Genomic DNA, 21,405 nt, shown 5'->3' on the forward strand with positions numbered 1-21,405 from the left:
AAAAATACTGATAGGAGTGGTAAGGACTGAGAAAATTGTTCTTTTGAGGAAAGACCGTACTGCTTTATGTCTATTGAATTATAGTATCAGATATCACTAGGATTTTATGACATTTAGCCATTTAATGTTCCCCATGACATCTTTACTCTGTAATTATCCTTCAGATCCAAAGTCCTACAAAAAAGAGAAAATTCATATGTACTAATATGGCCATTCTTATTTCAATATTTACAAGTTTTCTTTTATGAAGTGCCTGTTATGGGCCTAACTTTGTAGCATGGCCTTATTCCATTGTCACTTCTTCCTCTGAATTAGATATGACCTTTTCCTTTTTGCATTTGAGCAAACAATTGTAATGCAAGGGTAGCTTGTCTAGAAGTTGTTAGAGATACATTAGGAACTTACTCTACTCATTTTACCTCTATTCCCAACTCTGTAAACAAAAGCAGATTTTGTGCTTTATTCTTGCATGTCACTGTTTTTTTTAATTTCCTGGTATTTAAAAGCTTTCCTAATAAGTGGGTCATAGCAAGGCATCCTTCAAACTTTAAAAGATTTCTGGTGATAATTAATTATAGTTTATACCTAAAACAAAATGTAAACTCTAAAAGACGGCAAAAGTAGGGATTAAAATAAAATCTGGATAATGGTAGTTAACTTAGTTTGTCAATGTTGAGGAACAAACAATTGCTTAATGAGGGAAGGAAGGAGGGATAGGAAGAAGGAAAAAGAAAAGGAAGGAAGGAGGGATAAAGAGAGAAAAGAGTGAGTAGTACCTTTATAAATAGGTTTTTCTTTAGTGTTTTAGTAATTAAAGTTATTGCATTTTTCAAAGTCACGCAGTTATGTGATGGAGGTCTTACCTTTTAGCTTAGACAGAACCATTACCTAACTTTTCCAAAACCTACAACTAAGTAAAGAATATGGTAAAAGTCACTATCAAACTAAATATCAGCTTTAAATTTAAGCTTACTCATAGCTCTATTATTTTAACAAATGTAAATTGTATTTTTGTTGCCAATGTTCTGAATTGTTTAAAATAACCCTTCATATTTTGCTGTTCCCTCAAAATATGTTTACTGAAAATAAGGAAATTGTCGTAATAACATTATCATAATTACTGTAGCAAATTTTCTTCAGGTAAAAAAATAAAATAAATTAAGTATGAAAATGGTATTCAGAAAAAATTTGATGAAATAATCCCAAGAAAAATATGCATTAAGAAAAAGAATGACTTTTAAAAATTGCAAGTATTATGCATTAGACATCTTATTCATGTCTGATTCTGGAACTTTCTAATATGGATCACAAGTGCCTTATACTTAACGTAAAAGTTCTAAACTTGATATATCTCCCTGGTCAAGTAAGTACGTAAGAAGCTGCCAAATCTGACTATATAAATCCCAGTCATCTCATATATTGTAAACATAATAGAGTATTAGACTCAGAATTAGATTTTGAACTCCTTAGTGGCGTATTTAAAAGCTCTAAGTCTGGCACCCTATAATAACAGAGAGGAAATAGAATTCTTTACAATAAAGTTAATATGTTGCATTTAATATATAAACATGACAATTTTGTCTCCAAAAGGAGTTATTTATTCTATTCCTGTTATTATAGTTTTTGAAAGTATACCACTTCTAAAAAAAATCAACTTGCATAGTTCAGATACACGAACACACAAATACATAAACAAATATACACACGAGTGATACAGAACTTACAATTTAGTGGAAAAAATGCATTTAATAAAGAAAAACAAGCATATATGTTCCTAGATTGAGTGGATCTGATTTCAAATTCTGACTTAGCTTAACTGCTTAAAAGAACTCATATAAGTCAAACCACTCATAGATACTCACTTCTTCACACGTAACACAGGAATAAAAGTTCAGATACATTAAAGATTAGATGAAATTGTGTAATAATACATTAAGTGACAGAGAATTGAGAAAATCTCTATTACCACTTCTGGTTGAGTTAGACATATTAGCAGTTATTCTAGTTGTGTAAATAAAATTCTTAAAAATACTTCCTTATTTATTTATTTATTTTTATTTGAGGTAATTCTATCTATTATTGCTGTCAATTGTGTGCTTGAAAATACTGGACTTATTACAATGTCTCATTTTCAAATCATTCAGAGAAGTGTGTTATTCAGTCATTATATTTTCTATTTGAATTTAGCCATAAACAATTTTAATGGTACATTTTGAACTTGATGGTCTTAAACAAGAGAAGGTGATAGGGAGTCTCTGATCTTCAAAGTAGCAGAAAGCTGGGGGCACATTCTCTGCTTAGAACTAGGTACTAACATGTGTTATCAATTTTAGTTTAAGTTCAAAAGGATGGAACTTGGTTTTCAGTGAATGTTTGATATTTCTGCCATCACACCATTAGTTATATGATGTTCAGACACTAACAGTAATTTCCATTGGCAACATTTTGCTCAGAGAAATAGAAAAAGTTATACTGTATGGATAAGTGATCTTTATACTGTATGAAATATATGTTTTTTTCCCTGGATTATTTTCTGAAAAAAAAAATATATATATATCATGCAACTCAACTGTACCCTTACATAAATGTCATGTATAATTAAAATATAATTATTAGAATCTCTCATAATTAAAATACAACTGTCTTCGAGTAAGTTTCGGTATTGTACTAAAGGCTTATATATGTGATGTTCACATTCTTATTTCCTGCACATAGAATGAGGGAACATTGCTAAAATAGGATATTATACTTTAATAACAATGCTAAATCTTAATTTATAATTTGTGTCTCTGTTAAAGTCTTATTTTGCTCTTGTATCATGATTGCACTCATATGATATTCTTAATAGACAACACATATGTTGTGTTTATTTTATAAATAATTTACAGAAGTAGTTTGTTAGAATAACAAAATTTGGAAAGTGTGATAATGCTATCATATATTCATGATTGCAATTTAATAAATGAGATCAGAATATGTTTATGTATACCCACATCAATTATATTAGGAAAATCTCTATTTAGTATATTAAAGAAAAATAAAGAAGGAAATGCTATTTTTACATGTTGAAAGAACATTTGCTATTTATTTTTTCCCATCCACTATGTCTTTTAGATGAATTGGTCAGGTTTGAATTAAAAGAAGATTTGGTATGTGTATTTTATTCATTTAAATGAATAGGGCTATTTTGGAAGATTAAATTCAACTTACAAATTTTGTTAGAGTATGATTAGTATGTGTCCAAAAACTGACCACCTTTTTTTAAAAAAATATTTTTTAGTTGTAGTTGGACACAATATCTATATTTTATTTTTATGTGGTGCTGAGGATCGAACCCAGGGCCTCGCACGTGATAGTTGAGCACTCTACCGTTGAGCCACAATCCCAGCCCAACTAATGACCTTTTATAGAACACTAATTTGCACAAATAGTAACTGTTCTAAAAGGAGAAGAAATAAGATTCGTATGTTTAATAGCTAAGTAATCAGATCTTAAACAAACATGTTCAGGAAGAAAGAGAAAGAAACATCACAAAGTCATGAGGATAGTTACATCTTGATACCAAACTATACAACTGCTCTCAGAAAGTAAAACAGATTTTTGTGAAATCTGAACAAAAATTCAATAATACTAATGTTGTAAATTCATACATAATAATATACGAACAAGTTAGTAACCATGTCCAAGTTTAGTTTATTCCAAGAATGCAAAATTTGTTTAATGTTTAATAATTTCAAACATTCACAACTTTAATAAATAGAAGTAAAAGCATCTCATACCTTAATTTATTACAACATTTCTATCATAATTAGATATAACACATGAAAATATATAACTTAAACATTTTTTTTTCTCATCAAAGCTGATCCAAGCTGTCTGTCTTAGGAACAGTGAAATGGGCACAGAAAAACAAAAAATCACCTGAACTTTAAATGTTTACTAGCATATCATTCATAGAAAATTTAATAAATGAGATCAGAATATGTTTAAGTATGAAGCAAAATCATTCTTATAGAGTTAAACTGAATATGGTCATACTACTGTATTCATTAACAACATTTACTGTATGACTTAGCTCTGAATAAAACAAGGGATTACAATTCTTGTAATTATAGATATTAAACTTTGTTTCAGCTTAAGCATGAATTAATTAAAAATTCAAATAATTCATTCTATGTGTTAAGGTTGAGAGTATGGTTAGTTGGGGAAGGTTTGGAGAGACTGCTTATCAGCCTGATCTTGAAAAGAGGAATTATAATAGACATGATTTTATCAATGGAAACTGGTCCACTGGTAGGTTGTGGACTTGGGACTGAAGATGAATGTAGTTGGCCCATTTTTATCAATGGTCATTTCAATAGAACAATACCTTGATTTAATGGATTTTGGAAAATATTGCCCTGTATTTTTATAATGATCAGATGGGAAACTCAGAGAAAAATCTTAATTTATTATAATATTTCTATCATAATTAGATATAACACATGAAAATATATAACTAAAACATTTTTTCTTATCAAAGCTGATCCAAGCTGTCTGTCTTAGGAACAGTGAAGTTTGGTCAACTTCCATTAACGTCCCTTCTATTTATACTTTTATTTTTTTCCATCCTGACTCTGATTAAATGATCTAATAAGAGAATGCTAATGCTAAAATCCAAAGGTTTTGATTTTATGAATCACACTCATCTATTAAAGTGTGCTTAATTCTTTTGAAATAAGATGCAGATTAAAAGACACAATTGCTGTTATTAGCAAAATTTAACAGCATTTCCTAAGTGAAGTTAAATTGAATGATTTGTAATATTTTAATAATTTATAAATACTTTTATGTTTTAACATAAATATATTGAACAGCAAGCTGATTTTTGAAAAATGCAAAAAATATTTATTTGAACAGACTATCTATACATATGTTCTAAATATATGTACATATATAAAATATGTGGTTAAGAAGGTTGTGGTGAAATAGTGCTGAACTTGGAATTCTGAGACGTTTTGAATTACATTTCTTCTGTCATCAAGCAGTGATTCAATGATTACTAATGTCTCTAAGCCATTGGGGAAATAGTTGGGGAAATGAACTTCTTCTAACTGACTGATTTTCCATCCTTTATAATTATAAAAGATCTGCATACTCTTTATATTCATAAGTCAATTGAAGAACAAAAGCAAAACTCCTTAGCAAATTGTTTTGCTTGTTTTTGATGAAGTTTCTTTTCAGCTAGTCAGAGAACAGTTCTTGCATTAAGTTTAGAATGTATACTCAGATATATTTTGGAGTCTCTGAGGCTAGTAAAAAATATAGTTCTGTATTGAGGGAGCTGATCATATAAATAAAAATACACATGAAAAAATATGCAAACTTGAGTAAAAATACACCAAATAATATGCAGATGAGCTGGCATATTATAAATAATTCCTCATTACATTCAATGCATGTTAGAACTCATTTCACCACTTCCAGAGACTCTTTTCTTTAACCTTATTTATCAAAATCAAGATCTCAAGGGAAACTCGACAATAAAATACTGCTTTCCAAGGTAGAATATTTGCGATTCTATTTACTCTAAGTCTGTACTTTTGGTTTTCAGAATCTTTGAACTTAATGCAAAGCACATTTTCAAACTTGCCCATCTTAACTGATGTGTTTACAAATACCTAAATTAGGGAGTTAAATGCAGCCTGATCTGATTTGTGAGTGGTCACAGGGCTTTGACTTAACTGACTGGTTTGACTTTTTAGCTACTTTTATTTCCCTTGCCAAACATTCTACTAGACATGCTAATGAGAAATGAAATGGTCATAAGACTAAGAGCCAGAGGAAAAGAGAGATAAATAAGCACATGTCTGAGTAGGACACAAGCATAATAACCGGGAGTATGAGACAAAGTATCTGTGACTACAACCCATGTATACATTTAACTTTAGTAGAGTATCACCCTCCATAATCATGGGCAATATTTCCCAACCTCCACAGAATTATATTGAGGAAGGGTCACAGACAGACACTGATGATGATCTACAGAGAGCATGCATATGAAAAATTGCATTCACTCATTCATTCCATTCACTCATTTCACTCATTTTATCTCAGGTTGGGTCTCTAGGACCAGTCTTTTAGGAGAGATCAGAGGTCCAAGAGTGAATCTTCCATGACTTCCTGAATATTGTGAAAGCAAACTTTAGTTAGTTAGAATTTGGAAAACGCAAGTTTTGAAGGCTCAAAGTTTTGACTAAAGGGACTTTTCATATAGGATTAGATTAACCAGATAAATGTGTAACACTTTACGTCATTGTTACATCATAATATTATATGAGCAAAGCTGAAAAGAACACATACTTAGCTATACTTATTCTCAAATTTTTTATATAGCTCTCTTCAATAGTACAAGTTAAGACAACAATTAGGGGAATCAGTAATGAAAAACAAACATTTCAAAAAGAAAAAGTAATTTAGAAACTAGTTGTTTTTATAGGATATACTAGTAATTTTTCAATAATTAAAATTTTGGCTTATTGTGATTTATATTCTAAAGATCATAAATCTTAACATGAAATGTTTATAATTAAAGTATTATAACAACAATAAAATAATTGCAATGTAGTAATATGAGTAGGCCTTAAAATCAGAAAGAGTCTTACTGGAGATATATTTGACTATAAGTAGTTGTGTGACTCAACAAGTTGCTTAAATTCACAGTGATTTTATGCAAGGAGGCAATAAAAAGGAAATAAAGAATAAGCCTACTAATGCTGTAAAATTGAATTTTGTAACTTTTTAAGTACCTACTACGATGTTACATAATGTACTAGTATTTCATGTGTATCAAAAAAAATTTGAAATTTCTTTTTTGTTTTGAAATATTTGTTTTTCATTATTTATTTTCCTGGTTGCTATCAAAGTTGAGTTATGTTTTCAGCTTTGTTCATATAGCATTATACTGTAACAGCTACATAAGGGCTACAGTCTTTGGAGTGATTCTAATATACTAATCTATAGAACCTAAATATAATAACTGACTACGTCATTACCTGTAGTTAAACATTTATTCTATCCATTGCTCTTCATATATGGTATACTTAGTATCTTTATGTCTGAAGCTTTTTCTTATTTTAAATGTTTCCTCAGTGACAGCGTACAGTATGCAGGTTTCAACTCTTGACTTTTAGTGTTAACTCTACAACACTGAGCAAGTTAATTAACCTTGGTATCTCAATTTTCTCATGTGTAAAATGGAAATGATAAGAAGTTTAATATATTTTGTAAAAGGATTAAACCAGTATTTTCACATAATAATTTCTGTATAAATACAATAAAATTCTGGATTAAAAGGTTTAATCATATTTAAGGTCACATAGTTCCTAAATGCTTATTAAAATTACTGCCAACAGCAATTCTAATTTTAGTTTTATTTTCCTTTCAGATATAACATGGATTTAAAAAATCCAATGTGTTAATTGAATATAGGTATAAAGATTGTAATTATTATTCTCAAATGTTTTACATAACTCTCTTATGAATGTACAGATTTTTATTTACTTTCTTCTAACTAAACAGCACAAAAAAGAATACTTAGCATCCAGCTCTGTAAATGCCTATTGGGAGAAAAATGAATTTTGAATTCCTGATTCTATTTTAAGATGAAATGTAAAATACTTGATTTTGATCATTAGCTAAAATGAAATTAAAGGGAGGAAGAGAGCATATTTTGTGTTCACTGAAAACCATGCCAAATAAGGGGACTTGGACAATCTAAGGTCTGGGCCTTTGTTCTAGAAACCAGTTTTCTTTTTTTCTTTATTAAATTTCAATTTCTATTGAAACAGAGATTTTGTTTCATTTGATTGCAACTGTGTGAAGTTTGGAGGAGAGAAATGTTTTTACATGTTTTTTGTTCATCAGATGTATAAAAGTCTATTATATATGTTTGTAATATGATATTATTTGGACAGTAATAATGACGATTTGTTATTTACCATATACTTAGGCAAACCAGTTATGATTGTCACAGAATACATGGAAAATGGTTCCTTGGACAGTTTCTTACGTGTAAGTAAAATATTATGTATGTATACATATATGCATGTTTGCATGCACACACATACATACTTATGATGGAGCTGATAAAATGTTAGATATACCTTCAAATATCATACTAAGCAATTTGGAAATCTAAAAATTTAAGCAAAACTGAAATTTTCTCGTATTAAATAGCCAGGAGAAAACTGTAAAAGTACATCCTTATCTTGCAGCATTCAAATGGTAATGGTTTATACAGTTTTTTTTTTTTTAAGAGAGAGAGAGAGTGAGAGAATTTTAATATTTATTTTTTAGTTTTTCGGCAGACACAACATCTTTGTTTGTATGTGGTGCTGAGGATCCAACGATCGCACGCATGCCAGGCGAGCACGCTACCGCTTGAGCCACATCCCCAGCCCATGCTTTATACAGTTTTAAAACAAATTTGTACAGGGCTGGGGATGTGGCTCAAGTGGTAACACGCTCGCCTGGCATGTGTGGGGCGCTGGGTTCGATCCTCAGCACCACATAAAATAAAGATGTTGTGTCCACCGAAAACTGAAAAATAAATATTAAAAAAAAAATCTCTCTTTAAAAAAAAACACAAAAAACGAATGTGTACGATCTTATTCAGGGTATTTTGTAATCTAAGATTAGCATCAAAATAAAAAACCTAAAAATTTTTTGAAAATAACTAAAACAAGACACAAGTTACATTGATATATGACAGAAATTCTACCCTTTCTTGTTTAAAATAAATAACCTCTGGGTCTTCTAAGATAGATCATCTACCTGTCACATAGTGCTGTCACTCAGAAACTAATCATATGCTATAAAGCAAAAGATGTATAGTCTCAATTGATGGATGTCATTTTGTTATAGATATGTTATATATATATATATAATATATATATATATATTATATATACATATTTGTTATATATTATATATAGAGAGACTATTCTTTAAATTTACAAGCTTTGTATTTTACTACATTTGATATATCATTTTTTTTACTTTTTATTATATTTTTATTCATTCTTTTTAGATCTACATGTCAGTAGAGTGTATTTTGACATATTATACATACATGGAGTATAACATATTCTAATTAGGATCTCATTCTTATAGTTGAACATGATGTGGAGTTTCACTGTTTGAATATTCATATTTGAACATAGGAATGTTATGTAAGATTTATTCCACTGTCTTTCCAATTCCCGTACTCATCCTTTTTTTTATTCCTCTTTATTTTAATATGTTTCAACAAATATTATTTGCAAATAAATGCAAAAATTTTATGGCATTCAAGAGTCTGCAGTGTCTTGAGTTGCAATGGCAATCACTAGTCTGTAGGGGATCAGAAAAGATATAGCCTCTGTCCTCAAAGTGCTTTTAATACTTTGTAAATTGAGATAGATAGATGATACATAATTTGATACATAAAATATATACTGTTATTAATAATCATGGAGGAAAATTATAAATTGTCTTGGAGTGAGAATTGGCCTACTTTAATATTCACATGCCAAATACAGTTTTTTAATTATTTTCATAAAGACTTCAAAAACATTTTTTAAATCAGGTGATTGAACTATTATAATAGGCATTCACTTAATATTATTGTTTTAGTAAATATATGTAGATGAAGAATTTCATGTTAGTGTATTATCTATATATTTTAATCTGTATGTTTCTATTTGAATCCAAGTGAATTGGAAGTTTTTTCTAAATCTAAGACTCCATCTATGACTTTGTCTTCTTTTGCTTTCTATTTTATGACCTACAAATGAGGATTGATTACTCAGGATTAATTCAAAGTACAAAAAAATCAATCAATAATTTTTGTCCTAATTAGGTACTAATTATTTATGATCATCATTTAAAATGTAGTATTTTACTTTATTTGAAGCAATTTATAAAATATATAGAAACCAAGAAGGGATAATGAAAATTCAATCACATAGTATAAACCTTCAATAGATCCATTGCAGTTTTTTGTTCTTGAATTTAATGCTTCTGAGAAAGAGCTTGCATATCATATAAAGAATGGAGAACTTCTATTTTTGAAGCTGGTTTTGATTACATGATATAGTTTTGGAATTACAGCCTGTCTGCAATTTTGCTATAGCCTTGCATCTGTCTATCTCTCTACACATCTTGTTAGTCTTGAGTGCTTTGAACTAAAACATGTATAATTAGTTTCATTACAAATTTGGGAATGTATGATTTTTAAAGAAAAAAAGATTTTTTTGGCTATAGTGATATATCTTGGCATATTGGAAATGTTCTGCAGAAACATGATGCCCAGTTTACAGTCATCCAGCTGGTGGGAATGCTTCGTGGTATAGCATCTGGCATGAAGTACCTGTCAGATATGGGATATGTACACAGAGACCTTGCTGCCCGGAACATCTTGATCAACAGTAATTTGGTGTGTAAGGTTTCTGACTTTGGACTTTCACGTGTTCTAGAGGATGATCCAGAAGCTGCTTATACAACAAGAGTAAGTAACAGGGCTTTTTCTCCCCTTTAATCTTCACTTTCCATCTTGTATCATGTGTACTTGTAAATAAATAAAAATGTTTTGTCAGTTTTGTTTCCCATGGAAGGAAAAAAAGCTCTTACAATTAAAATACTGGTAGGTTGAGACAGGAGGATTGCAAATTCGAGACCAGCCTCAGCAATAGCGAGGTCCTGTCTCAAAAAAGTAAAAGAACTGATTATGTAGTTCATCTATAAAGTAGCCCTGGTTCAATCCTGAGTACCAAAAAGAAAAAAAGAAAAAAGGTTAAAATTAAAATATTTATTTTGGGCAAAATGATGGTCACTGTTAAAAAGATGAGTAATATATAAATTCTGAAATGCCATTTTTAGATATTTAGTTTAATAATTTATTCAAAAAGGTAGCAAGGTTTTCACATGCCTAAAATACTGGTACATTATATTTTTCCCCTTTTTTTCATCATGGTTCAGTCACCTTATGTGAGCAGAATTGGTAAAATCTCAGAATGCCCATACTTAATTTAAAATTTAAAAGCACTTTAAAAATTCAATATCTATCTGAATAGTACATGTTCATATTATAAAACTTCACAACGAAGTAATAAAAAAAAGGAAAGTTTTTCATAATTTTGCCAGTCCTAGAGAATATTTGTTTGGAATCATTTTTAAGAGATTTCTTCATCCTTATATATGAGTTGATTAAAAACAGGATTATTCATTATGCCATTTTATACCATGTTTTTTTGCTTAACATTTACCTCTTGAGTGTATTTCAATGTCAATAATCTTTGTTCTCACCCTTAACAATTTGATTTATTAATTCCTTTGTCTGTTTTATATTTTAAAGCAAACTCTACTTAATAAGTGAATATTATTTTATCTACTACCAATATTTTAAATGAAAAACACATAAATAATCTGTTAGCATTCATAATTGTGTAGGTTTAATGATATCCTTGTAACACATTCTGAAAAGTGGATTATCTTTGTCAAAGAGTCTGCCTATTTTCTTTCTTTCTTTCTTTCTTTCTTACTTTCTTTCTTTCTTTCTCTCTCTATTTCTTTCTTTTTTTCTTTCTTTCTTTCTTTTTTTACTATGAATTGAACTCAGCAGCATTTAACCACTGAGCCATTCTCAGCCCTTTTTATATTTTTTTTAGAGACAAGGTCTCACTAAGTTGCTTATGGCCTCACTAAATTGTTGAGGCTGGCTTTGAACTTGCAATTCTCCTGCCTCAGTTTCCTGAGCCCCTAGGATTATCACCACCCAGCGAGTGCCACCGCATCCAGCCAGTCTGTGCCTATTTTAAAAGTACACTTCACTATACTCCTGATAAAACTAAGTATTATTATTTTTAATAATTATTTATCAGGAGAAATTATATCTAATTTTTTAAAATTTTGCAACTATTTGAATATCTCTTCAATATTTGATAGATTTCTTTGAAATCCCATTCTCATTTTTTGTTACCAGGGATTGAACTCAGGGGTACTGGATCACTGAGCCACATCCTCAGCCCTATTTTTTGTACTTAATTTAAAGACAGGGTCTACACTGAATTGTTTAGTGCCTGGCTTTTCACTGAAACTGGCTTTGAACTCACAATCCTCCTGTCTCAGCCTCTGAAACCCCTGGGATTACAGGTGTGTGACCACCACACCCAGTGAAATCTCATTCTTCAGAAAAAATTTATGTGAAGAAAATTCAGGAAATAGAAATAAAGAAGTAAAACTTATAGTATTAATGATACTACCCAAGAATAAGACATATTAACATATTCAGTTTATCCATTCAAAATATTTTCTATGCAATTTTGCATGTTTTTACAAAAATAAATTGTACTGATATAAAATCATTTTAATCTATCAATTCAGTACTTTCTTTATATATAAATTCAATATTATCTTGAAATATAAAATCAGAATTTTTCAGATGATTAAGTATTCTTTTATAATATCATTTAATTATTATAGCATTCCATTTTACTCGTGTACACAATTTATTTAAACAAGGCTCTATTTATTTTACAGAATTATAATGTTTCAATATTATTAACAATATTCTGATGTACATCTTGATATACGGTTCATCTGTTTATGATTACCACTTTAGGATAAATATCTAGAATTAAAATTGCTAGATCACAATGTGTACAAATATGTGAGAATTTTTGGTATCTGAATTGCCCCAATTGTCTTTGATACATCAATTTGCAGTTCTAGTGGCAGTACATTAGTTTCCACTTATCTATAGTGGATACCTTCCAAGACATCTAGTGCATACTGGAAACTGCAGATAGTACTTAACCCTATTTATATTGTATTTTTTTAAGCCATTAAATTAAGAAATTTCAACTTTTCACATAAAGAAGTCATTTTTATATCTTTTCTCTGGAAAATCTGCACTGTAAGCACACTTATTCTTACCCATTATTAATTAAAATAAAGGTTACTGAGTAATTAAAAGGCAAATAAGAAATACAGCATGGATACACTTGACAAAAGGATAATTAACATTTGAGTTGGATGGAGTAGAATTTCATTATGCTGCTCAGAATGGCATCCAGTTTAAAATATATGAATTGTTTCTTTCTGGAATGTTGATCTTTCCATCCTCCTATCTCAGACTCCAGAGTCCCTGGGATTACAGGTATGGGCCCCTGTGCCCATGTAATATTTTTGGATCATGTCTGACTGCAGGAACCTGAAACTACCAAAAGTGAATTGTGGGTAATGGGACCTTCTATTTGTAAGCACCTGTTTCTTACACTCTCACAATCCAAAAGAATGGATAGTTCTTAAAGACAGAAAACTTCTGCTATGTTTTGGTTGGATTCCAAAAGTTGATTCTTTATTAAAAAACAAACAAACAAAACCCACTTCTTTTTGTAAATCATCTATCTTGACAGCTCAGTTAACAACCACAAGACTGTCACATGGCATCCATATGATACTTTGTCAAAGAGCCTAATTTGCCAAATTAAGTTTCATTTTCAGCAATAGTGACAGAACCACAGAAATACAGCAGCCCAGTGCTCTTGGTATATTTCTACATGACTTAAGAGTTGGCACACTCTCAATGGCTTTATAAATTTTTGCTCTCCTTATTTTCAAATGTACAGGTGGTGTATTCACTTTTTTAATATATTAAGTATTTTTAAAAATGTATCCTGCATTTTGTGCAAGATAGTTTTTTTTTTTTACTTTGCAGCTAGTTGAATTAAATTTATAACAATGGTTAAAATTATAACTTCTCTGAACACTTTATGGAGTTGAAAAACATGGGTAATTAAATTCTTCTTCTCTGATCTCCACAAAAATTATTCATCCAGTTCTCTATAATAAGGCATCATTTTTATAACTAGACTATCATTCCAGAAGACAACATAGTGTATTGAACAATAACGTATTTATTGTCCTGAAAAATGTGGTTAATCTCATCAGTACTACTCTGCTTTGTTAAGATATCCTTCAGAACCTTCTGCTGCTATACAGGCTTCTAAAATAATTCTTGAAATTACCAAGCTTGCTTACATTGTCCTTGTTGTCACATTACTTAAAAAGTACTTCCAATTTTGAGAAATATACTTGATAAAGTCTTATATTTGAAATAAGTTCAATAAAGTTCTAATTTTTATGCCATATCCAATTATTAAATGAGAGGATCCTTATTCTCAGTACAAATCTTGACTTCTATTATATGTAAAGGAGCAATTTCTCTAGTGGTAGATGGTTAGATGAGCTGGAATCTAGATCATCTGCTCTCTAGAGAAGAGAACTGTGTTGACTTTCAGAGTTTCATTTACACAGGTGGTTACTGTGTTAGGGCCAAAGAGTCCCAATGACCAGTTCTTTTGCTCTTAGTAAAAGAAGGGTACTGTTGTGTCAAATTTTCTCATTATAATATTTCTCTAAGATAAAAATACAACAGGCTCTTTGCACTGATATTTCAGTATCAGATGACACTTAAAAGCCATGCCCATTCAATGGATTTATTCACATCAAAAGATTTAGGATTCTACAGTATTCATTTTTTTAGATCTTCTTAAAACTCCCTCAAAATATCCATGGTGGTCCTAACTTCTTTTTGAGAATCTGAAATTTGCATCTGCATTTCTAGAGTAATTTAATAATCATTGATTTAATGTCTCATGATAAGTCTTGTGTAGTATAAGTTGATGGTTTACTCTAAATACGTAATATGATTATAAATTTATAGGGCTGCTATTCTTTTGTAAGAAAACGCACCAAAACAGCTAACTAAATCACCATCCTAAGTTGTCATATTGGAAACATGACAGGAACATTGTTATTGCAAAAGTGTTTGGAGAATTCCTCTTCTTGGAATTTTTTTAAAGCTACATTGTGACTGCAATAATCAAAAATTGTTATGCACATAAAATTTTGGGAAATAGACTTGACTGAGATGAAATTTCCCATCTCAATAAGTTTTATTGTGTAATAAATAACAAAACTAGTATTTTATTACATATATAGTAAATTTATCTGCTTTCAAACTAAAACAGTATTATTCAGCTGAGATACCCACCTTATATATTTAGTATGCTATGATTATGGTTATTTCAGAAAAAGCAGATTCATCATTTAAAGCACTGCAATGAGGTATTTTTGTTGGATAAACATACTCTGGTTAATCTTCTTCATAAATCAGCCCCATTTTTTAAGTAATAACACTTTTCACCTAGGGTCTTGTGTTTCTACAATTCAGAAATTAGCATTCAGTGCTTCAATGCATTAACCCTTTTCCAATTGCTCATCTGAAAGTTATTATCTTTAGGTAGAGAATGATTGCACAAGGAATCATGAGAGGTATTTGATTTGATGTCACTGCCATAGGGTCTCAGCATCTCCCATCCCTTTTTTCCCCTGGTATTAGAAATTGAATCTAGGGGTACATTACCACTGAGCTACATCCCCATCCTTTCTTTTAAATTTTTTTGGAGACAGAGATTCACTAAGTCGCTTAGGGCCTCACTAAATTGCAGAGGCTGGCCTTGAACTTGGATCCTCCTACCTCAGCCTCCCCAGTCATTGGGATTCCAGGGGTGAACCACTGCACCCAGCTGCAGTGCCCTTTGCCCATATTTAAAACATCTGAATGGAGTGACAGGCCTGATACTAGAGTAACAGAAATTATGCCAGATAATTCTATATTTTAAGAATTCTTAAATTGTAGAAAGTATTTGAAGAGATCAGAACATGCACAAACTCAACACTTAAAACAATTTTTCAGATATTTCCCCATGCTGCTTTCTATGCTAACTTAAGCACATTGCACTTGCCTCTCAGATATTCAACAGTATGCCTGCTAGGCATAGCAAAATATATTTTTGTGTAATTTTCTCTTTTCCATAAAGATATTATGTAGAGTATTTGATTTTTTTCAATGTTTGTTTCTAGTTATTTCTCTACATTTCTCACTAATGCAAAAATTCCAAATGTTGACACTTCATATTGTATATTATCATCATCATCATCATCATCAGCAGCAGCAGCAGCATCATCACTTGGTACCAGGGATTGAACTCAGGAACACTCCATTACTGGCCACCTCACTTTTGCTGAGTCTGGCTTTGAACTCAGAATCCTCCTGCCTCATCCTGTTAGGCCACTGAGATTACAGGTGTGCACCACCATGCCTGGCAAAATTAAACTCTATTACTATGCATCCTGCAACCTCTGTAAAATTCCACTGTGCACTCATTGGCTGTTGAGCATAAAAATGTCTATAAAGTTTTAGTCTTATTATGAAAATAATTATGATTTCACAGATCCCCTGATAAGCTCTTGGGGACCCATAGATGCTTGGATGACACTTTGAAAACCACTATTATACATTCTTTAATCAGGAAAAATGCCTTAAAATTAATAAACATTTCAGTAGTTATTCAATTATATAAATCTGGATTATGACATAGTTTTATATGATATAATATTTTTAAAATAAATAGCCTTGAAAGCTTACCTTTAGCTGCTCCTTAAAACTAAAAATCATCTTGAAAAAGTCCTTGGATTTTATCTGTGATGGAAATGATTGGAACATTAGGCCTATTTACTAAATTCAAAAAGTATTACTTTTTGATTATAATAAAAAATAATTTCCTGTGTTTGGCTTTTCAGAATGTGAATCTCACAGTATAATTATTACAAGTTTCCTATTTTTGTTTGTCCTGGGCTACCAATTTGTTTCATTCCTAAAAACATGTTAACATAGACAAGAAATACATTTTCAGTCATTCCTTTTATCAAATATTATTTCATGAAGATTGTTAACACTTTTGTGTAGATGTATACATATATCTATGCATATGAACATTTTATATTCTTGTTGAAACATATGCAATTTAAAATCCCAACATGATAGTGCTTAATTTTCTTTTTTATAGTGGATAAAGTTATAGAAAGTGTAGACTCATCTAATTTATATGCTGTGTAGTCACTGCATCCTATTATTCTCAGGTCCTCAATTTCATTGTAGGAGAATAATTGTTACATGAACTGTTTAGGGAAGTTTCAGAAAAATAATTGATTTGCTCTTGGTTATATTTTACATTATTACATATATATATATTTTAATACATTTCTTTTGTTTGTTTATTTATATGTGGTGCTGAGAATCGAACCCAGAGCCTCACACATGCAAGGCAAGAGCTCTACCCCTGAGCCACAACCCCAGTCCCTATTTTTCTTTTTATTTCTGTTTTGATGTAGTATAATTATTAAATTAGTACTGCAGGTTGAGCCCAGGTGCTTTACCACTGTGTTATATCCCTAGTCCATTTTGTTTGTATTGTTTATTTGAGACAGGGTCTCACTAAGTTGCCTAGGGCCTTGCTAAGTTCCTGAGGAAAGCCTGCAACTTACGATCCTGATACCCCAGCTACCTGAATCACTGAAATTATAAATGTGCAGCACCATGCACAGCCTTACCTAGTGGATTTTTATATTGGTTCAGAGCACCTGTCTTTGGTCAGAAAAAAAAGTATCTTAATTTGTATGATAATGTATCTGGTTTTTAGATATGTTACTCTGTAAAGTTGATGCCAGAAATATTGTACTATAGATTAATTCTATTTATTTCCATTTAAATAAAAAGAATAAAATACATTAAAGTGGTTAAATATTCTTATTCATAGTAATCCTTTTTAAGAACATACATAGTAGAAAACATGGGTCTTTAATCTGATGGTATGAGAAAAAAGAGTATATTATTTTGATAAGTAATATATGTTATATATCATTTACACATGAATGAAGACACATAATAACAAAATATCTAATTAGTAACTCTCATATGCTAACAATATTTTACACTTTCACACAAAATAAATAATATCAACCACAAATTTACTCCCTAGAGTTGTAAGTATGAATATGTCCATACATAGCTTCACAAAGTAAAGCCATTTACTGATAAACCCAAAAAGTCTAAATGACTTAGTAATTTCAGTCATCAATGTTGCATTAAAACTTAATCAGAGGTCTAGAATTTTCTAGCCACCTGTTTCAGACTGAGGGACATCATGAACATTTCAACATGTGAAAAAAATCTATCCATCTATCCACATTTATTTTGTGGTAAATCAAAACTATAATTTTGAAGTAAGGAGGTATATAAATGTACTTAAATATATTAAGTACAGTTTTATCAGGAACTATTTTCTCTAAAATACATGTTTTCAACCATTAATTTACTTATTCAGCACATATGTGAGTATATACAACACATCAGGCACTGCCTGGGCCCTGGAGATCCAGAAAACAAAACAAAGCCCTGACATCAAGGTGACACTCTAATGTTGGAACTCAGATCATAAAAAACAAGCAAAGGCTTAGAGGACTAAGATAAGGAGTGTGGGCAATGTGCAGGGAGTACCATTTTAACAAGAAGATTAGATTTTCTCTGATAAAATGACATTTGAGGAAAGAACTAATGAGAGTGAAGGAGGACAAAATTGATATCAAGGCTAAATAAACAGTATAATTTTTCTCTAATTTTTAATGAATAATTTTACTCATTTTTATGATTCCAGAAAATGTCTGGGATGATGAGTTTATTTGATTCATTCCCTCTGTATCACCCTTTTCTACCATGATTCTATATGTCATGGTTCACAGCCAGTTCCCATGAGATTTTCCTCTTCATTTGCTAATGATCTCTGGAGATGCCACATTTTTCAAGCCGTTACTTCCTAAACATAAACATGCAAGGGAATCATTTCCATGATATCTGAGGGTCCCAGCATCATCAGCAATATCTCAGTGGATATTTATGGGAATCTCAACCTACCATTTCATCTTTTCTTATTTCTCAATTGTCAACAGCAAACAAATAAGCCTTACTCAAGTTTTGTTCCATTTTTGATTGTTGTAATAGATCTAATATTATTTCTATTATTTTTCATTGCAAATACACAGAAATCATGCTACCTTAAATAAAATTTTCAGACTTATTTACTTATAATATTGTTTCCTTGTGAAACTATATTCAGAGTGCTGAAATTTCAGACTTTTTTCAGACTAATGTTTTAAAGATTTTTAACTTGTACATAAATTTATATTAATGGTGTAACTTGTACATATCAATGAGGTTATAAAATATATGTTGCATTGCATATAATGCAACATATAAATATATATATTATGTAATGTTTAAATCATACTAAACATATCTATCTAAAACTTTTATCATTTCCTTATGATGAAAATTTTCAAAATAGTTTCCTGTAAGGTTTTGAAAAACACAGGGCACTAATGTTCTTTATAGCCACTCTAGTGTACAGTTGCACACTAGAACTTCTTGCTCCAATTCAGCTGTCATTCACTACCCATTGATTGCCTTTTCCTGTCCTGCCATACCTTCCAGGTAACCTCCATTCTACTTTCATCTTTTGCATCATCATCTTTTGCATCATCATTCCACCTATAGATTACATGTCTTTATTTTTCTGTAATTGGCTTATTTCCCTCAAAGTAGTATCTCCAGTTCCATCAATGTTGTTGCACATTCATTTTTATGGTTGAATAGTATTCCATTGTGTTCGTGGAGAACATTTTCTTAATCCATTCTTCCATCAATGGACCCTTAGGTTGTTTCCATTTCTTGACTATTGTGAACAGTGCTGCAATGAACAAGGGGTGCAGATGTCCCTCCAGTATACGGATTTCATTTCCTTCAAATGTGTACCCAGTAAAGGAAATGCTGCATCATATGGTACTTCTAATTTTAATTTTTTGAAGAATCTCCATACTGTTTTCTGTAAAGCCTATACTATTTTGCATTCCCACAAACAGTGTGCAATGGTTCTCTTTTCTCCACATCTTTGCTAGCACTTATTATCTTGAGTCATCTGGTTAATAATCATTCTTCCTGGGGTAAGGTGGTATCTTATTGTGGTTTTGATTTTGATTTCCCTGGTAAATAATGATGTTAAGCACATTTTCTTATACTTGTTGGCCAGGTATATATTTCTTTTGAGAAATGTCTGTTTATGTTCAGTGTTCATTTTTTAATTAGGTGTTTATTATTTTTTGATATTTAGTTGTTTGGAATTCCTTGTTTATTCTGAATATTCACTCCTTATCAAATGTAAACCTCACAAATATGTTATGCACTCTGTTGATTATTTTTCTGTGCAAAAGCTTTTTAGTTTGATGTAATTCTGTCTGTACTTTGCTTTTATTATGTCTTTTTTTTTCTTCCTGCAGTGCTGGGAATTAGTGCTAGGAATTGAACCCAGGTTTTGGACTTGCAAGTCAAGCAATCTACAACTGAGCTAAATTACTAGTCTTAACTAACAGAATGAAAAATCACTTATCTGCCAATTGTAACTTTAAAACATATAATTTTGAATTTCAAGACAGAAATTTTTTTTCCATTGCTTGTAATCAAGGTCAGGACCTTGTAAATGCCAGGCAGATGTTATATCACTGAACTCCATCCCCAGATATTTTTTGCTTTTGTTTCTTGCACTTATGATGTCTTGCCCCCCCAAATCCTTGACCATCTAGTGAAGCATTTCCCTTATGTGTTTATTCTAGGTGTTTCATTATTTCAGGTTTTACACTTAAGTCTTTAATCCATTTTCAGTTGACTTTTGTAAGGGGTCTAGTTTTGTTTTACTGCTAGTGGATATCCAATTTTCCTACCACGATTTATTGAAAAGAAAGTCCTTTCCAATGCATGCTGTTAGTACCTTTGTTGAAAACCTGTTGGTTGTAGATAATGTAGACTTACCTTTAAACTCCCTATTCTGTTCTATTGATCTTTGTGTCTGTTTTTATGAAAATAACATGCTGCTTTGACGACTACAGTTTTGAAGTATATTTTGAAGTCAAGTAGTATAATGCCTCCTGCTTTATTCTTTCTGTTCAAGATGGAGTTGGTTATTTCTGTAACTTTTTAAAATAATGAATTAGGTGTTTGTTATATATACAACACAAAATTTGGCACTTAAAACTTTTCTGAATCCTGAAAAAATCTGAATCCATATTGGCACATGTATTTAAACTTAGCCCTCAATATTTGTTTTGTTTTTTATGTAAGATGGAGATTACACATCAGATTCCTTAACTTTTATTTTGTGATTCTGAAAATGACATCAATATTGTTTATTTGTGTTTTATTTCTTGTGTTTATTTGTGTTTCACTTCTTGTGTTTCATTTCTTCATTTTCCATATAGCAACTTACAATGTTAAGATCTTCCTGACTCTAAATAAATTCTTAATCATTTCATATATTATTGAAAAATCACAAACGTTCAAGGGATGAGCTTTTGCTACCTAAAGGATCATCTATCTTAGATCTCTTGTGGCAATCAACATCTGCTGAAACTATTCTCTTAGTGGTGTTTAGA

The 21,405-nt window shown here is 30.7% G+C and overlaps 1 protein-coding gene across 1 annotated transcript in view; it reads left to right on the forward strand.

Moving 5' to 3' along the window:
* The window catches only part of Epha3 (EPH receptor A3), a 340,539-nt gene that overhangs the window by 291,571 nt on the left and 27,563 nt on the right, over positions 1 to 21,405 (forward strand). Inside the window, exons 12-13 of the mRNA XM_076868941.2 lie at positions 7,991 to 8,052; positions 10,319 to 10,528. Coding sequence (XP_076725056.1) covers positions 7,991 to 8,052; positions 10,319 to 10,528 — 272 coding nt within the window. The remainder of the gene's footprint in view (positions 1 to 7,990; positions 8,053 to 10,318; positions 10,529 to 21,405) is intronic.

Source organism: Callospermophilus lateralis, chromosome 10 (genome assembly GCF_048772815.1).
Source record: "Callospermophilus lateralis isolate mCalLat2 chromosome 10, mCalLat2.hap1, whole genome shotgun sequence".
NCBI classification, from domain to species: domain Eukaryota; kingdom Metazoa; phylum Chordata; class Mammalia; order Rodentia; family Sciuridae; genus Callospermophilus; species Callospermophilus lateralis.